General features: G+C 37.3%; 1 protein-coding gene across 17 annotated transcripts in view; it reads right to left on the bottom strand.

Annotated features, from left to right (window-relative positions):
- Positions 1 to 22,293, bottom strand: part of MAP2 (microtubule associated protein 2) — a 316,282-nt gene that overhangs the window by 4,969 nt on the left and 289,020 nt on the right. For all 17 annotated transcript variants that reach the window (XM_055123372.1, XM_055123371.1, XM_055123385.1 and 14 more), the window contains 2 exons: positions 20,356 to 20,696; positions 4,222 to 4,303 (listed from right to left, as the gene is read on the bottom strand). In XM_055123372.1, the coding sequence (XP_054979347.1) occupies positions 4,222 to 4,303; positions 20,356 to 20,696 (423 nt within the window). The remainder of the gene's footprint in view (positions 1 to 4,221; positions 4,304 to 20,355; positions 20,697 to 22,293) is intronic.

Below are 22,293 nucleotides of genomic sequence, written 5' to 3'. Positions count from 1 at the left end.
AGATATCTGGATATCTCCTTAGTAAATTCTTGTACAAATACACATACCCATTATGACACTACCTGATGTAATACTGAGGCAGAGTTTTAACAATATCATTTTCTGAAATGCTAACTAGTTGAAACTCAAGATCTGAGACAGATGAGGTTATCAGTTGACACCCTTCAGTTTGGTCTCCCAATTTCTGCATGCCTCCCCCCTGTTTAAAGGCATGGAGAGATTTACACTGAGCAGGTATTTGTTGTTTTCCAGTCCCTGAGCACTTTTGAATGCCTTCCACGAGGCCAGTGGAAAATGATGTGACTTTTTATCGTCACTCCATCTCTTGAGATCTTGACTTAATAAAATGACTTGAAGAATTTTATAGAAATAAGGAAATTACTCCCCACCCACCCAATTTTGTTCTGCTGCTGCTTCATGTGCCTCTGAGTATAAAAGAGAAAGATGTGCTAAGATTTCACAGATCTGTTAAACCCTGTGGAATTTTGCTTATGTATTTTGTATTAGATATTTATATTAATTATGTATTATGTATTAGATATTTATATTAATGCCCAGCTACTGAAGCAGGAGTCTCTTGAAGTTATATGGTGTAATCATATCATGTTCTGAAGAAATATTCATCAATTCATTCATTATTTTTATGAGAGTTTAGCATATCATAATGCTATTTCACTCATTCTTAGAGAAGACATGTAGTTGCTCTTTCCTTAAAATAGCATCATTATAGAAAATGGTATTCTACCAACATTTACCAAACTACATGGGCATCACACATTGGTTGTGATGGCAATGGTATGAGTCATAAAATATACTTGATTTAGAGCAGGAGTTGGGAATATCTGACCTGCAGCCTTCTCGTTGACTGCTGAGCCCCTGTCTGCTTGTAATTTATTATTCACAAACATGTTTATAAAATGGCCCTTGGGAAAAAAAATGAAAAGGATTCCCATCTCTGGTTTGGAGCCTGTTGTATGTGGAGTTCTCAAACACATGAAATGAATTCCCTTGGGATCTTAATTTTGTAGTTTTTATAGCTTCTAATTTGAATAAAATCTCCCTTCTCAAGCTTTTTCCCCTGACTATATACTATCTATATTAATATAACCCTGTTAAACCTTTGTTAAACTGTATTCTGAAAGAGAGAAAAAAAAGTAATATAGGCCATAGCACTGTAGCACTGTCATCCTGTTGTTCATCGATTTGCTTGAGCGAGCACCAGTAACATCTCCATTGTGAGACTTGTTACTGTTTTTGGCATATCGAATACACCACAGGGAATTTGCCAGGCTCTGCCATGTGGATGGGATACTCTCAGTAGCTTGCCGGGCTCTCTGAGAGGAACAGAGGAATCGAACCTGGGTCTGCCATGTGCAAGGCAAACGCCCTACCTTCTGTCCTACTGCTCCAGTCCATAGGCCATAAATAATATATATTCACAACAAGAAGCTTAAGAAGTGTACTTCTGTTGAGGTTCTACTAGAAAATTCTATGTAGCTCTTAGAGAAACTCTTTGGAAATCAGAGATCAAAACAATATATTCTGAAAATTTCTGGGTCCACCAGGAATAGTAATTGTGAAAGGCTAAAAATCATTTTTGGAGGAGAGACATGGCCAAGAGTGTTTAGGGCTATAGTCTTTTTTTGGGAGTGGGGAGAATTCCTCACTAGTGCTCAGGGGCCAGGGGATACTCCAAGCAATACTTGACCCTGCTCCATGGCCTTATGGTTTGGTGTAGTGATGTTATGGGCTACTAGGGTTAAATCCCATAGTGGCTGGACTACACCTGGCAGTGCAGCCCCACCGCCCAAAACACAGATTTTTTTTTTAATTCTGGAAGAAAACAGATACTGTGGTCAAATACTTAAGTTATGCTGTTAACAATATAATCAACTTTATGCAGGATACCATTGATATAGTGGAATTATGACAACTTGCAATATAGAAACATGTCCCTCCTGCCTCATGAATAACTGAGAGGCTAATTCCAGTAAAAAGAATTGATATTCCAAGAATTGACCATGAGGCCTTTGGAATGAATGCAAAGCATCCTCCCTTTTGAGTTATCTCCCATACTAGAAAGATGATAATCTTTATTAAGATTCATTTGTCCTGAAGCAGGGTTTGTCAGATCAGATATTTCCATTAGTGCCCCCATGTATTAACTCGTCTTGATATTTTCTCCCTAAATATTTCACATTTCAGAGTAACTTTGGAAAATACTTGCTGTTGTCAAAGGTTATTATGCTAATGCATATTCATAATTTAGTCATTTGATTCAACTGCATAGGAGTCAGATTTTGGAATAAGTGCAAGTCTACATCCTTGATTAATAGTCTTATTCAGACCATAAGTGAATTTGACTAAAGGTATACTTAAAAACAGTCTGGAATTAAAGGATTTAAGACTGAAGAAATAGTGCAGGGGTTAAGGTGCTTGTCTTGGATGTAGATGACACTGATTCCTTTCCCAGAACCACATATGGTGTCCACAGAGTCAGAGAGTAAACCCTGAGCACTGCCAGGTGTAGCCCCACCGCCCAAAATACAGATTTTTTTTTAATTCTGGAAGAAAACAGATACTGTGGTCAAATACTTAAGTTATGCTGTTAACAATATAATCAACTTTATGCAGGATACCATTGATATAGTGGAATTATGACAACTTGCAATATAGAAACATGTCCCTCCTGCCTCATGAATAACTGAGAGGCTAATTCCAGTAAAAATGTCTGAAACTAGTAATAATATACCCATTAGGTGGTTTCTAACTTCTGGACTTGCTGTATGAATATCCTTTGCCAAAGTGAAGGTTAATTTCCAGTTATTTTCAAGGTACTTGACAATTATGAAACTTATTCAATCTATCTTTGTTTCTCAACTAATAAATTCTTCTTAAAAAACTTATGATCTGAAATCTTACTGGACTTAAAACTGTCTTATTCATTTTTCTGATAACATTTCGTTCATGAGTAACGGGGATAATCTCTTACCTGACTTATTCAAGATGCCAAGACTAGATTGTTAAAATCAATTGCTTCATCTGTGTTTCTATACTTCAGTGGTATAAAAAATTGTGTCAAAATATTCTCAAGAAAAAGTGAAATTTTATATTTACTTACGAATGCAAATATATGTAACATGTGATTATTGACAATGAAACCCATAACATGCAGGATTCAAACTTTAAAGAGAGATGAATTCCCTGAAAGTACAAGTATAAATTCTGCTTTGGAATACTAATCTGTGAGGTATTCTAGAAAAACGCAAATGTTCTATGGTCAAATAAATTGGGCAAACATTACATTCTGTTGAGAATTTGTAGACCTTATTAGCATACTAAAGGATATGGAAAATTCATCAAACTTCTTCAGCTTGGCTTAAGTACATTCCTGTTTACACATAATGTAGAAAACCAAGCTCATGAAAAAAATTGCTGAAAATATAGCTTCTGAACCCCATGACTATGTATAAACATCAAGTGCTGGCTTTAAACAACATGTTTATATGTAACAGTCTTTTAATATTTTTTAATACACTGCATTCACTGTATCACGTCATCCCATTGTTCATCGGTTTACTCGAGTAGGTGCCAGTAATGTCTCCATTCGTCCCAGCCCTGAGATTTTAGCAGCCTCTTCTTACTCATCTTTCTCAAAGATATGAGGCTCTTTTGGGGTCAGGGGAATGAGACCTGTTATTGTTATTGTTACCGTATTTGTCATATCGAATACACCATGGGGAGCTTGCCAGGCTCTTCTGTGTGGGCGGGATCCTCTCGGTAGCTTGCCAGGCTCTCTGAGAGGCATCATAAAGGTATTTCCCTTTATGATATGTTGCATGGCCGCTCCAGGAATATGTTCACTCATGCATGAGGCTCGGCCAGAACATGTGGAAAGCAGCCTGGAGCATGGTGGTGGTGGGATAGTGGAGGTTGGCTGCCGGGGCTGGGTCCCTTGGGGGCGGAGAGGGCTCTTTTTTAATACATGGTGATAAATTCCTCTTACATATCATTTGAAATTTTAACATTGCATGATATATGGCCACTCTGTGGTAACTGGGCTCACATGTCCAGAGGATGATGCCTTGAAACTCCTAACCTAACTTTGTATAATACAAGCATGAAATATGAGAATTTTGTAATATCCTTCAACAATCTGCTTGCTAGTTTCTAAAATCCAATATATTATTTTTTTAAAACTATGAAAAATTATTTCTTTACCTGGCCTGTGGCGGATATTCTTCAAAGAACCACATTTGGAAGTCACGTGGCTTAGATCTATCTTCTTGGTAACAATCTGTACCTGTGTGAATCATATGAAATATGGTTAAAATAGCTTACACATGGATAGACTTCCCCAAATATACATTAAAATCTAGAAACATATATACATTTGAAACACCACAACATAGATAGAACCCACAATGAAGTACATACATTCACACAGGGAAACACTCTCTCATATGTTTTCCCACACATTTGAAATGAAAGAAGCACCAAAGTGAAAGATAATCCTAGAACAAAAGTTTTATTAGTAGAAAAAGATCAGCTACAGAGGTAGAAAAGCCTGGATTAATAAGGCAAGCTTCTACTCAGAGAACTGAAGCATACCATGTTAAATCTTGTCACAAGCAAAGAGCAAAGTAAAGAGATAAATATTCTTTAAATAGTTTTACACAAAATAATGAAAATTGTTCATATATAAAAGACTAACATTGCTTTATGATAAGGTGCTAAATACATTTCTAAAATATTATTGCCATCTCCTATCTAAAAAGAATTTATCCAGTATTTTAAATCATAAAATGTCAATGTTTATGTATTTTTTTCTTTACTCAAATTATGTCCTCTCAGTATCTCAAATGTTGCTTCTCCAAGTAAGGTTCATTGTCGACTTATATCATAAGTACATGGAAACATGGGAAACATGAGATATTGTGTAAATGCCTGCGTATCTGCAAGGTTCATATATAAGCAAGTCATTGTAGGAAAATTTAAGACTATTGTTTTGGAGGTTGGAGTCTCCTCAAATTAAGAACTTTAGTTATCTTATCTTTTTCCACTTAGGTGTTTTGATGATAGGATCTGAAGCTGAGGTTAGTCAGACTACCTTCTGATACCCTCATGTTATTTATCAGGACTGTCTGTTTCTGTGAGAATATATGTGGTATGTTCTTTGGAGATCAGAACACAGGGCAAAGGACAAGGTGTTAGTGTAATCCATTATTTTTTTGATTCCTCGGCTGTCGCAGTGCTCAGGAGCCATTTCTGGTCGTGCTTCAGGACCACATGTGATGCCAGAAATTAAACCTGGGTTAGCTGCATGCAGGGCAAGAGGCTTAATTCCTGTAGTACCACTTCAGCCCAACCATGTTGGTATGAACACTGACTCTTAAGTTTCCTCTAGAACCCTTGAAGGAACCCTGAAAAATTATATGAACTTCCCACAAACAGAATATTTTTGAGCCTGGTGGAGCTACTTTTATTTTATTTTATTGGTTTGGAGGCCACAACCAGCAGTGCTCAGGGATAATTCCTGGTTCTGCACTTAGAAATTACACTGGTGATGCTCTGGGGACCACACGGGATGCTGGGTATTGAACCCTGGTAGGCAGTGTGCAAGATAAGCACCTCAATTCGCTTTCCTATCTCTTTAGTCCCAGGAGTGGAGCTGCTTTTAGCATTAGATGACAGCTGCTGGCAGAAGGAACTAGCTGTCATCTCCTTTCATTGTCCAGTAGAAGAGCAAGGAGCCAAGAGTCATTAGATAATTATTCCGCATTTGATTATCTGTAAATTACTTGGTCTACAGATGACTGACACCTACAGCTGGGCCAGACATCCTACAGAATGGATAGCATAGTTCACAGTTTTCATCATTCAGAATTTATGAAGAACCATGCTTACTTGAGTTTGAGGTTGTCTCAACTCTGCATCAGCTACTAAAAAACATGGATTTAATTTGTTTCTTAGTCTCATAGGGTATTACTTCCACTCAATACAAAAGACAGGAAAAATCTCATCAAGACAGAAAGTATCCTGGGATTGGAATCCTTTTCTTTTGAATTATAGATGATCTTTGCTTCACCAGTTTTGTATTATTCCAGCTGATATCCTAATGCTCATGAATAATGAACCACTTTGGATGCTTTCAAGTGTATCGGTCTTTGGCTCAAATATAATTAAAATGGAGCTAGGAACATGTGTGCTCTGAAAATTTTGTTAGCATTTTCAAGATTGCATAAGAAAATACCTAGAAGCCAAAGACCCGCAGACAGTGATCTCTGAAAGAAACGTGGGTTTGCCATTACCCTACAAATCATAGGACATCCGACTGAAATTTCCTCCCTCTACTGCAAACAAGAAATTCAATGATCATTACATAAGAAAAGACCGGAAGCCTTTCACCAAAACTGCAGAGCTGACAAGTCCCCAAACCAGGGGTAGAGGTGGAGCAGCAAGAAGCAGGCAAGTGTGCTGGCAGAAAGGCAGGAAGGGACACACAGCCTGCAGGGGGCTCCACGCAGTCAGATCAGTTTCTACTTACATTTCCGCCCCCAGCAGAATGTTTGATGTTATCCTTGGAACCACATCTTGACTGAACCTTGCTAAAATCGATCTTCTTGTTTAAAATCCTAACCTAAAAGGAATTGGAGGTAACTTCACTGCAATTTCCAGGTAGTAGTAGGTTAAAGGGAATCAGAATGGGGAGTACCCAAAAGCTCCCAGACTCTTCTTGCATAATCATTTAAGAGGAAAGCCTAACACTGGAACTGAAGAGCAGATTTGTCACTGTCATCCTGTTGCTCATTGATTTGTTTGAGTGGGCACCAGTAACATCTCTCATTGAGAGACTTATTGTTACTGTTTTTGGCATATCCAATACGCACGGGTAGCTTGCCAGGCTCTGGCGCTCGGGCTCGATACTCTCGGTAGCTTCCCGGGCTCTCCAAGAGGGGCGGAGGAATCGAACAGGGGTCGGCCACAGTGAAAGGTGAATGCCCAACCGCTGTGCTATCGCTCCAGCCAAAGAGCAGATCTACCATATAAAATAGAAGCCCCTTATGCCCCTGCACTCCCAAGGGCCAAATGTAGACCAGGTTAACCTAGTTGTAGGCAGGTTAAATCTGGAGACAATTAGAGGGAGAGAAAAACTTGAACTTTGATTGGCAGGAGGTTTGTTTTTAGTGTGGATAACGGTCTACAAAAAGTCTGTAGGTGGGGCCAAAGCGATAGTACAGCGGGTAGGGCGTTTGCCTTGCACGCAGCTGACCCGGGTTCGATCCCTGGCATCCCATATGGTCCCCCAAGCACCGCCAGGAGTAATTCCTGAGTGCAAAGCCAGGAGTAACCCCTGAGCATCGCTGGGTGTGACCCAAAAAGCAAAAAAAAAAAAGTCTGTAGGAAAGGTCAGTGTAATTCTGTGGGATATACCTGTGGCCCACCTGTCATAACCTCATCTATAGTATCGGCCACCATAAAGAGAAATCACTTCATACACCTGAGCTCTTGGCCCCCAGTTCCCAGGTATGGTTACAATGGGACTAGCTAAAGGTTAGAGGTTCTCATTCATCCTTGATTTAGCTGACTGGTACTAGGTCAGGTTGAGGCTGTTCAGGCCTTAGTTGGGCGCAGAGTATTTGAGTCTGGGTGCTATATTTCTATTTCCAGGAATTTAATATTAATCTTCAAGACAACAACAGGTCCATTCCTACATTACTCTGCTATGGTGCAATAAACAAAGCAGTAACTCTTATGATGTTCTTCATGTGTCCTTTGAATTTGGCATAATTTGAAGGGTGGATAAGGATGTCAAATAGAAAGAGAGGCTTATTTTTATTATTATTTTTATTTTACTTTGGGTTTTACTCTTCCTCTCCCGACTCCCTGCCAAAAATCTAGAGATAAATTGTGTTTTCAATATTATAGGGGACAATTTATTCCCTTAAATATTTTAAAATGCAAAACAAATGTATCCAAGCTATACAACCCTAGATAACTAATCGTGGTATCACAATGCTTGCTCTTTGTTAAAAGAGCAAAAAATAGAGAAGACACAGGGTCCTATTTTTAACTAGATACAATTTAAATCACTATTTTAACAAGATACCTTGTCCCAAACAGGAAAACATCATTGGCATGTCTCATTGGTAGCCCAAGGGAAGTGCCTTTTGTCAAAATCTGAATTTAGAAGACAATGACAATTGAGTCACTCTTTTTGGCAAAATAAAAATTCCAGTTTGGAAAAGAAGAGAAATCAAAGAACTCTACATAATAATAACCATAGTTGCACTGTATCACAGAAACTATAGATGCAGAAAAATGGTTCAGTAAGAACCATTACATATCTAGTTTTGTAATTTGTAAAAGCAAATAATTTCTATCTATAATTCCTAGCAATAGCAGTTTAAATTATTCTTCACAAAGGTACAATTATTTTTACAATTAAATAAATACTGTCACTTTCTTACTTTTTGAGGGTTAAACTAAGGATCATATTTTACTTACAATTTTTAAAGGATTTTATTATTGAATCAGTGTGAGACAGATCTTTACAAAGCTGTGTAAATTGGTTTGGTTTAATTTGGGTTCAGTCACACAGTGTTCCAACACCCATCCTTCTATCAGTGTAAATTTCCCAGCACCAATGTCCCCAGTTTCCTTCCCATCACTCCCGCACCCCCCCCCCCCCCACCCAGTCTGCCTCTATGGTAAGCAATATTTTTTTCACTCTCTCTCTTAACTTACAAATTTTAATTTAGATAGCATTAGAGCACCAATCAAGTGACTCATTGCCAAGTGATCAAAAGCCAAATGTTAAATCTGATTCATCTGTGGCAGAAATGGAAATTCCAAATTCAGTTTGCATGAATCTGGTGTTAACATTTAATCAACTGGCAATTTCTCTTGATTTACAAAACAAATGATTCAAACCCCAAGAGATAGTCCACATTACCAGCATTATTTAGATGTTTTAAATATTAAAATCCTGAAACTGACAAGCAAACTTACTTTGATTTTCATTAGATATTCTAGAGAGTCACAGACTTCTTTATGGGAATGCGGTGGTGGGTTCCTGGTATCAAACCCAGGGCTTCACACATGCAAATCAAGTGTGCTACATCCGGAATACCACCTGGCTCCAGTCAGGCAAATAGTCCAACTAACTAGTTGGTCCTTCTCAACTTACCAAGCTATCTCAATGTATGTCATATAATCTAAAGCAGATTTTTCAGATATACTGATGACATGTTCTTTACATATTTCCAGCACTACATAGTATATTGCTTTTGTCTAAAATAAAGTATGGCATTAAATCACTTTGGGCATAACTGATTAATGTTGAGAGTGATATTTAGTTAGATTCTTGTTGAAACTTGACAATATTTGCACTTGAGAGCCATCAAACCCTGGCTCATATTCATGGTTTAGTCAAATTACAAAGCATTTTACACTGTAGGTCTCTAGGGTAATATAGATATAATTAACGCCTTCATTTTAATTCTGCAAATACCAGAAGTGCACAGAAACCATTTCATAAATAGAAAGATGGCTGCCACAAAGAATAAGCCTTTATTTCTAATTTGTTTTCTACTCCAAGAGTCTAGTTCTTTGTCTTTGTACTCCATGAATGGACCTAAATAAAAATGAAGTTAGGGGCTCCTCTCCCCTAACTTCCTATAATACAACAGGTAAGGCACTTGCCTTTCATACAGCCTACCCAGATGGTCCCCAGAACACTACCAGGATAAATTCCTAAGCACAAAGACAGGAGCATCAGCAGGTGTGGCCACAAAAAAAAAAAAAAAAGTAAATACAGTAACACAAAATGACTTTCATTGAAAAAAAATTTCATTAGACTTTGTTTTGCTAAAAAGCTAATAAAAAGGAAAAAATTATTTTAATGTCTTAGGGACAATCCAGAAAAATAAACTCTGATTTGACATATATATTATTTTTTCTATACTCATTATATATAGTAAAAATATTTGGAGGCATTACTTGCTATCACATCTTAAATGCATTTAATCTTTGATACTCCAACTTTTACTTGCAGGATTAATAAAAATTGTAGTAATTTGAAAGAGTGAAACAAGTGTTTCTTTCTGCATACTTCACATAGGTGAGATACATTATATCAACATACGGGTCATCTTCTCAAGCTCTGCATACTCTTAATACTGCCAATCTCCCTTGTTCTTACTAAATGCATTAAAAAACTTTAGCCAGACAGTAGGATTCTTAGCAACTTTGAGTTTTGGGGCCACAACCAGCAGTGCTCAGAACTTGCTCCTGGCTCTGTGCTCGGTATCACGTGTGGTGGAGCCAGAGCCATCTTATGGGGTACCAGGAATAGAGCCAGGGTTAGCTGCATGCAAGACAGTACATCTTACCCACTGTACTGTCTCTTTTGAGACTTCTGTTGCCCTCTAGTACTTAGTACTATACATTTTATACTGTTATATTCCATACAATCCAATGGGCCTTTTAAAACTAGCAAGTTGATTCCAAGGTTTTCTTTTTGTAATTATCATCTCTAGAATGTCCCCATTCCAATTTGTTCTCGTCTTCCTGTTCATAAAGAGCAAGGAGGCTCTACGTGTCTTAACATCTCTAAACCCAAAATAATGTTTCATTCTTTTAAACAGATATTACTAAAAACCTATCTCTAAAAATTTTTATTACTCTTCAAAAAATACTTAATTGTAGTTATAAGAATTCGGTTCCATACAGTGAAGATCACTGATGAAGCTTTCATTTTGAGAACATGTTGACTTTGATAGCCAAAAACAAAAACAAAAACAAACCCAATAGCTTGTCAACATAATGTATTTTGGAGAACAGTTTTTTGTCAGACTAGGTTAAATAATAGTATTCAAAAATTCTTGGGATTAGTTTTTAATTCTTTTTATGTCAGAGCGATAGCACCCGGGTTCGATTTCTCCGCTCCTCTCAGAGAGGCTGGCAAGCTACCGAGAGTATCTTGCCCATATGGTGGAGCCTGGCAAGCTACCCTTGGTGTATTTGATATGCCAAAAACAGTAACAAGTCTCACAATGGAGACGTTACTGGTGCCTGCTCAAGCAAATCTGTGAACAATGAGATGACAGTGATACAGTGATAACATTTGTTTACAATCTCAAGATATAGAAAATGTGGCTTGGAAAGAACTCAAATCTACAGAAAAATATTAGGAAGGGACAAGAACAGTAACAACCTTCTATTCAGCCTCAATTTTAGAGTCTATGATTTATCATTGTTAATCTTCATTTTGTTAATTTAATACAGAAGTATAAGTATTTGATGAAAGAATAAAGATATGAGTTAGACAAAAATCAAAATAAACCTCAGTCCAGTTCTTCTGGGTAATGAGATGAATTTTTTTAAAAAAAATTGACATTTAATAAGCTTTTTTAGACCTTTTAGTGCACTTCTTAGACCTTCATGAGAGTGAGCACCATATTTTGCATGAGAAAAATATTCTTGGGGCTGGAGTGATAGTACAGAGGGTAGGGTGTTTGCCTTGCATGCGGCCGACCTGGGTTTGATTCCCAGCATCCCATATGGTCCCCTGAGCACCGCCAGGAGTAATTCCTGAGTGCAGAGTCAGGAGTAACCCCTGTGCATCGCCAGGTGTGACCCAAAAAGCAAAAAAATATATATTCTTTCATTATAACTAATTAAATTAATATATGAAAAGCCTTAAAATTTTTGATGTGATAATAAGCTGGAGTAAAATCACCATTTTCATATTTGCAAAAAAAGTTAAAGCAAACAAGGACAGACTGAGATTTATAACACTGCATACTCAATTGACAAAAGATTACTCATTACATACAAAGTTATACAATCTAGACCAAGTATCTGACTAAGCAGTAGAGAGCTTGCCTCACCTGTGAGCTCAATCCCAGCACTGCAAAAATGTACAGACACAGTTTCATTGTAGGGCTCAGCAAGTGAAAAGATATTAGCAGTCATAAGTGCAATATGTGGACAATGTGAGAACTTTGGTTTCTCAATGTGAAAATGTGAAAGCTGAGAATGAGGTGAGAATTTTTAACACCTAATATTCCTTCGTTCAATGAATTCATATTGAACTGAGACAGAAATTCAATTTTATATTTCTGGAAAACAAAGATATACTTCATAGGTTTTATCCTAATCAATTTACAAAACTACTTTTTGAAAATTATTTGCCTCTATTTTGAAAATCATTAGCCTCTTCTGCCCAGATCCCCCATTTTCCAGTGCCTAGGTGGACACACTCAGAAACTGCCCCCAGTGCCGTGTAATCCCATCAACGGCCAACACCCAGAGACTATAAAACCAAGCTCCCAACATCTGATAACCTAGTTCTCCCTTTCGGAGAACCTGGCAAACTACCAAGAGTTTCCTGCCCACATGGGAGAGCCTGGCAAGCTCCCTGTGGTGTATTCATATGCCAAAACCAGTAACAATGATGGGTCTCATTTCCCTGACCCTGAAAGAGCCTCCAATGCAGCACCATTTGGAAGGACAAGTAAAGAGAGGCTGCTAAAATCTCAGGGCTAGGACGAATGGAAACATTACTGAGATGAGATGATGATGATGATGAATTTTTGAAAAAGGTGCTAGGGAACACTGACTTGGAAATAGGTTGACAAAATTTTACACAATTTCTTAATAAAAGTGGACCACCCTTTCCTTGAATAGGAGTGACTTGCTTAAAGATTCCCCTGCCCTTAGCCCAACTGGCCTAGGAGATGACTGACTGCTCCATGAGTGAAGCAGAAAAACAGGCACAGGGCATTCAATCAAATCTACAGACACAGCCTTGTAGAGTTCCCATTTTAACTGTCCATCCTTATTCAGCAACCTGTAAATGATAACAAACTATGGGATCACTTTAGCAGTAATTTCCAATAATCTCCATTGGATAAAAACTATGCTTTGTAGTCTTTTGTGTTTTTTTGAGGAGGGGCACACCCAGCAGTGCTCAGGGGTTACTCCTGGTTTAGTGCTCAGGGATCATTCTGGCAATTCTTGGGGGTCAATCTGGGATGCTGGGGATGGAACTAAATCTGCTGCTTGCAAGGCAAATGTCCTACCCACTACACAATCACTCCACCTGGTGCTTTGTATTCTGATCTTCATAGTCTGATTGGGAAAAGAAATATTCCTTCCAAAATAGGAAGAAATGCTCCATAAAACCAAAGTACCTACTCCCAGCCCCCAATATATGGATACAAAAGATTAAAAAGCACCATTTATTAAGCCGCTGCCTTAATTTTTAATGTCAGGTATTTAGAGAAATTATTTCCTACTTTGGTATAAATAAAATAGTTGTGTTCTTAAAAAGCTAACACTATATTTCTAAAATTTATATTTATAGATTGAAACTGTAACTGCATTAAATTTCAAATTAATAGAATTTTGCTCATAGTCTTACTTATACCTTGAACTAAATTACCCAAACTTCCTATAAGTAAGTGAGTGAATCCAAAATATTCTTTTGTCAAATGAAAGTAGTTGTTAGCTGCAAACACTGACTTTTTTTTTTCTTTTTGTAAACCCCTCATATCTTTAGCTGGCTTAATAATTCCATTATTCATTGATTCGGTTTGCTGAACTGAAACTCTGTGCTGAGCTGTCAATAGAAAACCAGAACAAAAAAATAACAGCTATAAGCACAACACACACACATATACACAATACATGTCCAAATAGCCAAATTAAAAATCATAAACCTTGCCAATATGGATAGTTAAATTCCCCAAACAGCTATATCTTTCCTTATATCATTTTCCTTCTAATTCTTATGAGAGGTCAAATTTGAAAAAAAGTAATAAAGCTTAAATTTTTGTTTACATTTTAACCAGTCCATATTTTATGACAAGAATGTCTGTGTAATGGAATAAAAGTTCTATATACATGTACATAATAGTAAAGTTGTGTATATATATATATATGTGTGTATATATATCCTTAGTTATGTCTTTTAAAATAAGATCAACAGAACCTCTAGATACCACTGGGGTGGCCTGCTTGAAACCAGCAAGGCTGGTTTAAAGCAGCATAAAACCCTCAGACTCTAGCATTGAACTGATATCCCTGTTGATCCATACAACCCTCCCCCAAATGCTTGGGAATATGACTCCCCCACAAGAACATTGTGACTATATTTATCAATACCTATAGAAGAACTATCTCTAACATGAAGCTTTTCATACAGAAAGCATGGCTATTTCCCCATTTTCTTCAAAGATCCTGAGTTGGCCACTGTCCTAGGTAAACAATTTACAATGGAGAACAACATTCCTGTGGCCTTAATTTTGTCTATTCATGTACATTTCTAGACTCTTGATTATACAGCAAAGGGATTTGATATATTATGTTAATTTTTGATTTCTAAGGAGCTTTTATATATTTTTTCTAAGAAATTCTATAAATGATAAACAATCCCAATAAAGCAACAGTTTAACACAAACAGAATAAGAACACTTCTTTATGACCTGTTAGAGCTCTTATATCAAAAAGAGGATTTTACGGGATAGCGTGCTCTGATATACTTTTTTTCAGACAGTTCAACTGCAATGCATATCAATTTTCCAAGTCATTTTCCCCTCAGTTGTAATGAACTGATACCATCTATCACAAAATAGAATGCAAATCTCTTCCTCCCATCTGCTTCTTATTTTGGTGAGGAAATATCTCCAGATTCTCCAACCAAAAACGCTTCATAACTCAACTATTAGGGATTTATTCCAAGTCATATGAGTACAGATTGATAATTCTACAGCAGGTTGATACTTGTCTTATGAAAGAAGAGGTTCTTTTTTCTTTTAAATCAATGTCATTGTCATTTTGAGACTATTTCTGTTCTTTGTGTAATTTTCATGTTCTGTATGAAGCTTTACTAGCCTTTAATTACCACAATATCTGGGGAAGAGTGATAGTAAGTTCAACACAGCCATCTCTGTATAAATTTTGTGAATTTTCAGGTAAAGCCAATTGAATTAGAAGTATTAACAAACAGATAGAATAAAGAAGCAGAAAGACAGCATAATTGACCTCATATTTTTCAGATTGGTTTAAATAATGACTCTAACAGGCTGAGATTAGAACCATTATTTTCACTTTTCCATCATAAAATCCTCTTTTAATATATTAAAAATTTTGTCAGATTATAAATTATTCCTTTTTTATTACATATTTTTTCAATAAAATATATTGAAAAGAATTTATATTTCCCTGTGATTTCAAGAATCAAAATATTTTAAGTGTTAATGTCAGAAAACTGACTCAGGTAATGAGAACATTTAAGGACATATATAGTTATATATATCATATATGTATATAATAGTTGCTCTACTTTTATTTGTTTGTTTGTTTTTGGCCTTTTGGATCACAACTGGGGCAAAGCTCAGGGGTTACTCCTGGTGGTGCTTGGGGGATTTTACGGGATGCGGGAGATTGAACTTGGGTCAGCCACATGCAAGGCAAATGCCCTACCAGCTGTACTATTATTCTGGCCCCACTACTTTTATATATTAAAGATATCTGAGAGAATGATAATAAATACATCACTGTCATCATGTTGCTCATCAATTTGCTCGAGCCGGCACCAGTAACGTCTCCATTGTGAGACTTGTTACTGTTTTTTGGCATATCGAATACACCATGGGTAGCTTGCCAGCTCTGCCGTGCGGGCAGGATACTCTCAGTAGCTTGCCGGGCTCTCTGAGAGGGATGGAGGAATCGAACCCGGCTCAACTGCTTGGGAGGCAAACGACCTACCTGTTGTGCTATCGCTCCAGTCCAACACAATAAATTATTAAATTTCAAATTGGTATTAAATTGATTTTAACAAACTTACTATGAAAGGTTAGTTATAAATATTAAAATACTGTGACACGGAACTAAGCAATCTAGTAAAAACAGAGATCAACAAATGGGACTACATTAAACTAAAAAGCTTCTGCACCGCAAGAGATACAGTGACCAGAATACAAAGACTATCCACAGAATGGGAAAGGATATTTACACAATACCCATCAGATAAGGGGTTGATATCAAGGGTATACAAAGCACTGGTTGAACTCTACAAGAAGAAAACATCCAACCCCATCAAAAAATGGGGCGAAGAAATGAACAGAAACTTTACCAAGGAAGAGATACGAATGGCCAAAAGACACATGAAAAAGTGCTCTACATCACTAATCGTCAGAGAGATGCAGATCAAAACAACCATGAGATACCACCTCACACCACAGAGGCTAGCACACATCCAAAAGAACAAAAGCAACCGCTGTTGGAGAGGATGTGGGGAGAAAGGGACCCTTCTACACTGCTGGTGGGAATGCCGGCTAGTTCAGCCCTTTTGGAAAACAGTATGGACGACTCTCAAAAAACTTGAGGTTGAGCTCCCATTTGACCCAGCAATACCACTGCTGGGAATATATCCCAGAAAAGCCAAAAAGTATAGTCGAAGTGACATATGCACTTATATGTTCACCGCAGCACTGTTTACAATAGGCAGAATCTGGAAAAAACCCGAGTGCCCTAGAACAGATGACTGGTTGAAGAAACTCTGGTACATATATGCAATGGAATACTATGCAGCTGTCAGAAAAAATGAGGTCATGACGTTTGCATATAAGTGGATCTACATGGAAAGTATCATGCTAAGTGAAATGAGTCAGAAAGAGAGAGACAGACATAGAAAGATTGCACTCATCTGTGGAATATAGAATAATAGACTATAAGACGAACACCCAAGAATAGTAGAAATAAGTACCAGGAGGTTGTCACCATGGCTTGGAGGCTGTTCTCTCATTCTGGGCAACTCAGAGAAGGGAACAGCAAGTAAAATGTGGTTGTTGGTCATGTGGGGGAAAGATGATGCGGGCCAAATATAGACTAGAGACTGAACGCAATGGCCACTCAACACCTTTATTGCAAACCACAACACCTAACCAGAGAGAGAGAACAAAAGGGAATTCCCTGCCATAGTGGCAGGGTGGGGTGGGGGGAGACGGGACTGGGAAGGGGGGGTGGGATGTTGGGTTTACTGGTGGTGGAGAATGGGCACTGGTGAAGGGATGGGTTATCAAACTTTGTAAGGGAGAAACATGAGCACAAAAATGTATAAATCTGTAACTGTACCCTCACGTTGACTCACTAATTAAAAATAAACTATTAATAAAAAAAAAAATACTGTGACATGTGGGTATTTCCAGAAAGTTCCAAATGGTTCTTACTTTCAGATAAACAAAACTGATGCATCCAAGAGCAGTTTAAGAAGCCTCTTATCTTTAATTATCTATTTTTAATTATATACTTTAAAATTGGGCTGGAGTGGTAGCACAGTGGTAGGGCGTTTGCCTTGCATGCAGCCGACCCGGGTTTGATTCCTTCACCCCTCTTGGAGAGCCTGGCAAGCTACCGAGAGTATCTTGCCCGCACAGCAGAGCCTGGCAAGCTACCTGTGGCATATTAGATATGCCAAAAAACAGTAACAACAAGTCTCACATGGAGATGTTGCTGGTGCCTGCTCAAGCAAATCGATAAGCAATGGGATGACAGTGACAGTGACAGTGAAAATTGGGCTGGAGCGATAGCACACCGGGTATGGCATTCGCCTTGCATGCAGCCAACCTGGGTTTGATTCCTCCACCCCTCTCAGAGAGCCTGGCAAGCTACTGAAAGTATCTCATCTGCACGGCAGGGCCTGGCAAGCTACCTGTAGCATATTCGATATGCCAAAAACAGTAACAAGTCTCACAATGGAGACGTTACTGGTTCCCACTTGAGCAACGGGATGACAGTGATATAGTGATACTTTAAAATTATATACTTATAAATTAATTTTAAATTATAACCTTTAAATACATACTTCAATGAAAATTATATTTCTATATTTTTCATATTTTAAATTTATTTTTATTTTTATATTTTTAATTACATACTTCAATGAAAAGGTATACTTAAATTACCATATTATAGACTTTTCATTTTGCAAAAGGAATAATTAGTGCCTCCACCTCCTTGCTTTCCCTTAACTTTGGATTTTACTGAATGGAATCATAAGACACCAAAGAAGTCTGTCTGATGAAGGAGCAACATTGAACTCTTGTTTCAATAGTGAGTAGGAGTCCTCTATAACTTCACATTTTTTTTTATTTTATTTTTTTTATAATTTATTTATTTTTAATTAGAGAATCACCGTGAGGGTACAGTTACAGATTTATACACTTTTGTGCTTATACTTCCCTCATACAAAGTTCGGGAACCCATCCCTTCACCAGTGCCCATTCTCCACCACCCGTAAACCCGGCGTCCCTCCCACCCTCCCCAATCCCATCTCCCCCCCACCCCACCCTGCCACTGTGGCAGGGCATTCCCTTCTATTCTCTCTCTCGAATTAGCTGTTGTGGTTTGTAATAAAGGTGTTGAGTGGCCGCTGTGCTCAGTCACTAGCCCTCATTCAGCCCGCAACTCCCTTCCCCCACATGGCCTTCAACTACAATGTAGTTGGTGATCGCTTCTCTGAGTTGACCTTTCCCCGGAACGTGAGGCCAGCCACGAAGCCATGGGGTCAACCTCCTGGTACTTATTTCTACAGTATAACTTCACATTTTTAAGAACTTACTTCTTAACCTGCCTGAAATTCAATTCTTTGGCATGATGCTACATTTCAACTGTTGAAATTAAAAGACAGGAGGGAGGGAGGGTACACTGGTGATAGGTGTGGTGTTGGAATTTTGTGCATGAATAAAACACAGAATCTTAATCGATTAAAAAAACTTAAAAATTAAAAAAGCTCATTGAACTATTAAAAAGACACTGAAAGAGAAAATGTAAAAGGTGGCAGAAAACAATATTGAGGACAAAATTGAAAACATGAGGTCTAAGCTGCAACCACTGAAACTCTGTAATGTGCCTGTCAGGCTGACAGGCTGGGAATCGGGTAGGGACTGGGGTGGGGAGGGAATATGGGGACACTGGTGGAGGGAAGTCGACAATAGTGGAGGGATTGATGTGAAAATATTATAATGCCTAAAACTCACCTATCAATAACTTTGTAAATCACAGTTCTTTCATAACATAAATTAATAAAAACTTAAAAAATTAAAAATTGTCCTTATTTTTTTAAAAAATAATATTGAGGATAAAAGAAATACTTTCCAGGGAGAGTGAAAGTATCTTACAAATTAATTCATATACAAAGAAAATTGTAGCACTGTAGCACTGTCGCACTATTGTCCAGTTGTTCATTGATTTGCTCCAGCGGGCACCAATAATGTCTCCATTGTGAGACTTGTTGTTACTGTTTTTGGCATATCAAATATGCCACAGGGAGCCTGTCAGGCTCTGCCATGTGGGCGGGATACTCTTGGTAGCTTGCTCTCTGAGAGGGATGGAGGAATAGAACCCAGGTTGGCTGCGTGTAAGGCAAATGCCCTACCCGCTGTGCTATCGCTCCAGTTCTAAAGGAAATTGTAGAAGTATTTAATCTCTACAAGAGAAGCTGAACCAGGCCCCTGAAAACATGGATATCACATGCTAAATCAACTGATATTTGTGTTACCTCCATCTTGGCTATTTTGTCCAAATATACACTGTACAAGCAAAATTGAGTCAAAAGTGAAGTCTCCTGGTCGAAAAGGTGTGCATATTTCATTTTTTCTGGAGTTTATTATGAGTTAAGATGCAGAAAATTTTTAATAACTATTAACCATAATTAATCTAGAAAAGAAATTCTAATATAATCATTTGATTTATAAGAACCAACCAGAGCTATGTCTTTCATATCAATATGAGTATTTCTCTTCCATAAATTTTAGAAATAATTCCTAGAGGAAATTACTGAGCCATACTCTGATTTTGTAGTGAATGTGAGGCACTAGTAGTAGCAAATGTTATAGAATTACTTGAACTAGAACAATGGAGACAAAAATGGTATGACATAAAGATATTCAAGTAACAGTCAGGATATAGAATAAAAAGTTCAAATTCTTATCAGAAATGCAACTTCAATCTATTAATATCCACAAGGCAATAGATATGTTCTTAGGAAATACCAGTTAGATCACTAACTGAAACATTTACCTCTGAGTTCAATTCAATTCTTATCCAATAATAACTGGGAAAAAAAAAGATATGCTAAAATACGTCTCCTTTATAATGTCCGAACTCTTAAAATGAATCAACCAGTAACTCTTAAACATCTCACCTCCTTTTATTGCAAAAGTTAATATTTTCAAATAAATATTTTCAATAGTTAAAAATTAATATTTTGCCTGTGAGGAAATAAACACAAAAATGAACAGAACTTTACACCTGGCAATAAATATGTGCTCATGTAATTCTTACCTGCCCCCCTTTAGGCTGGTATTTGATGTTGTCAGTTGAGCCAATTTTGGACTTGACATTCTTCAGGTCTGGCAGTGGTTGGTTAATAAGCCGAAGCTGCTTAGGAGTGGCAGGAGATTTCGGAGGAGTACGGATGATAGCTACTTTCTTCTCGCTGGGCACCAAGATGGAAGATTTGGGAGTTCCTGGTGTATGAGGGGTCCTGGGATAGCTAGGGGTTCCAGGGGTGCCTGGAGTGCGAGAAGAATAGCTTGGTGGGGTGCCTGGGGTGATGGCGGTTGATCCAGGGGTAGTGGGTGTAGAAGTACCACTCTTTCCAGCTCTACGAATTGGCTCTGACCCTATATTAACAAAGAAGCCAAAGCTAAAGCAGAACCACAGCCTCAGAAAGCTCGAAGACATTCCTTTTCCCCTAGACTGTTACAACTTACCACACACGCGATTCTAAAGTGTTTAAAATAGTATGAATTAGAACGCTCATAAAGATGTTTGTTTTTAAAAATTCTTTACTTTGTTTCTAATTCATTTTTAATTTTTAAATTATAGTTTAGGAAACAGGATTATAATAATGTTCAAGTTTCTGGTATTGGTGTACAAAGTTCCTGCACATCCCCACCACTGATGTGCCATGACCCTCACCGCTGTCCCTGTGTCACCCTGTGTTCATTGTTCCTTCCCTCCCAACTCTTCCTCCCTTATTTGCTAACTGACAGAATTTTACAGAATTTTATAACCTTCCTTAGCACAACTTATGTTACAGCTGATGGAACAAAACCATTTCTTTATATTCTAGTGCTACTTCCTGGAATTCAATTCCTTTCCTTCCCTCCTCCCTCAACACCTGGTACTCTCAGGGATGTATTCCAGTACCTGAGGTTTAATATTGATTAATATTGTCCATGACCTTGATCTGCTCCTCTATAAGCTGCAGAGATTTTTTTCTTTTTCTTTTTAAAGATTCTGAATGTGTGATATTCTTTTGAACATATTCACTTGAACATTTCTATCAGTTCTAGAATAAAACTTGGATTTTACTTATGTATTCTTAATTTTCACTGAATTATGAATGTGTCAAAAACACCAACGTTTCCAAAAATTGTTCTACTTATATGAATCTTAAGGCATATCTGTCTTGGGTTGTAAAGAGAATCTGCATGTCATATACGAGGGCTCATATATATTTTTTGAAGATTCCTTGAAGGATATGCGAACCATTTTTTTCTTTTGTGTGATTAGCACGTTCTGAGATTTAGGTAACCACACAACATAAGCTGTGTGTTTAGAAAACATTTTTTTTTGCCTGTATTGAAGATTATTTATTGAATAGAACATTAGTATTATTCCTTAGCACATATGAAGGAGGTAACGGACCTGCAAATACATTTATTGAATGATGCTCAATTTGTCATACATTAGTCTTCAAAATCATGTAAGTTTTTAAAGAGAAATTTGTCTCAGCTCTCAATTAAAAAAAACCCTTTTTTTAGAAAAGCAAATTTTTAACAATGTCCTAACAGTGAACCCTATACAGTAATGCATTGCATTTTCTCCTATACTTTCATTATTAGTTTTTAAGGTGGAGTCAAACTGATATTCATTACTGTTAATTATATAAATGTTGTGAGATGCATTTCACTACCTCAATTTGACCTTAGCCTTCTTATATAATTTATCTCCTTTCCCTCCATTCCCCTATAGTATATCTCTCTTGTTATTTTTATATAATATTATTTATTATTATTTTGGGTACCATATTACAATATTTTGAAAAAAGTTATAAAAATACATGTTACAAAATTTAAAGCAATTTGGTGAATAAAAAATATTTGATAATCTAATAAGCACAATAATTATAGGCATTTTTATTATTCCTAATTTAAAATAATTAAGACTCCGGGGATCATTTACTCAGATGATACTAAATTCTAAGCCAGGTTA

Source organism: Sorex araneus, chromosome X (genome assembly GCF_027595985.1).
Source record: "Sorex araneus isolate mSorAra2 chromosome X, mSorAra2.pri, whole genome shotgun sequence".
NCBI lineage: Eukaryota > Metazoa > Chordata > Mammalia > Eulipotyphla > Soricidae > Sorex > Sorex araneus.
The sequence above is the reverse complement of the archived record's forward strand: the minus strand, read 5'-3'. Positions and strand labels throughout refer to the sequence as shown.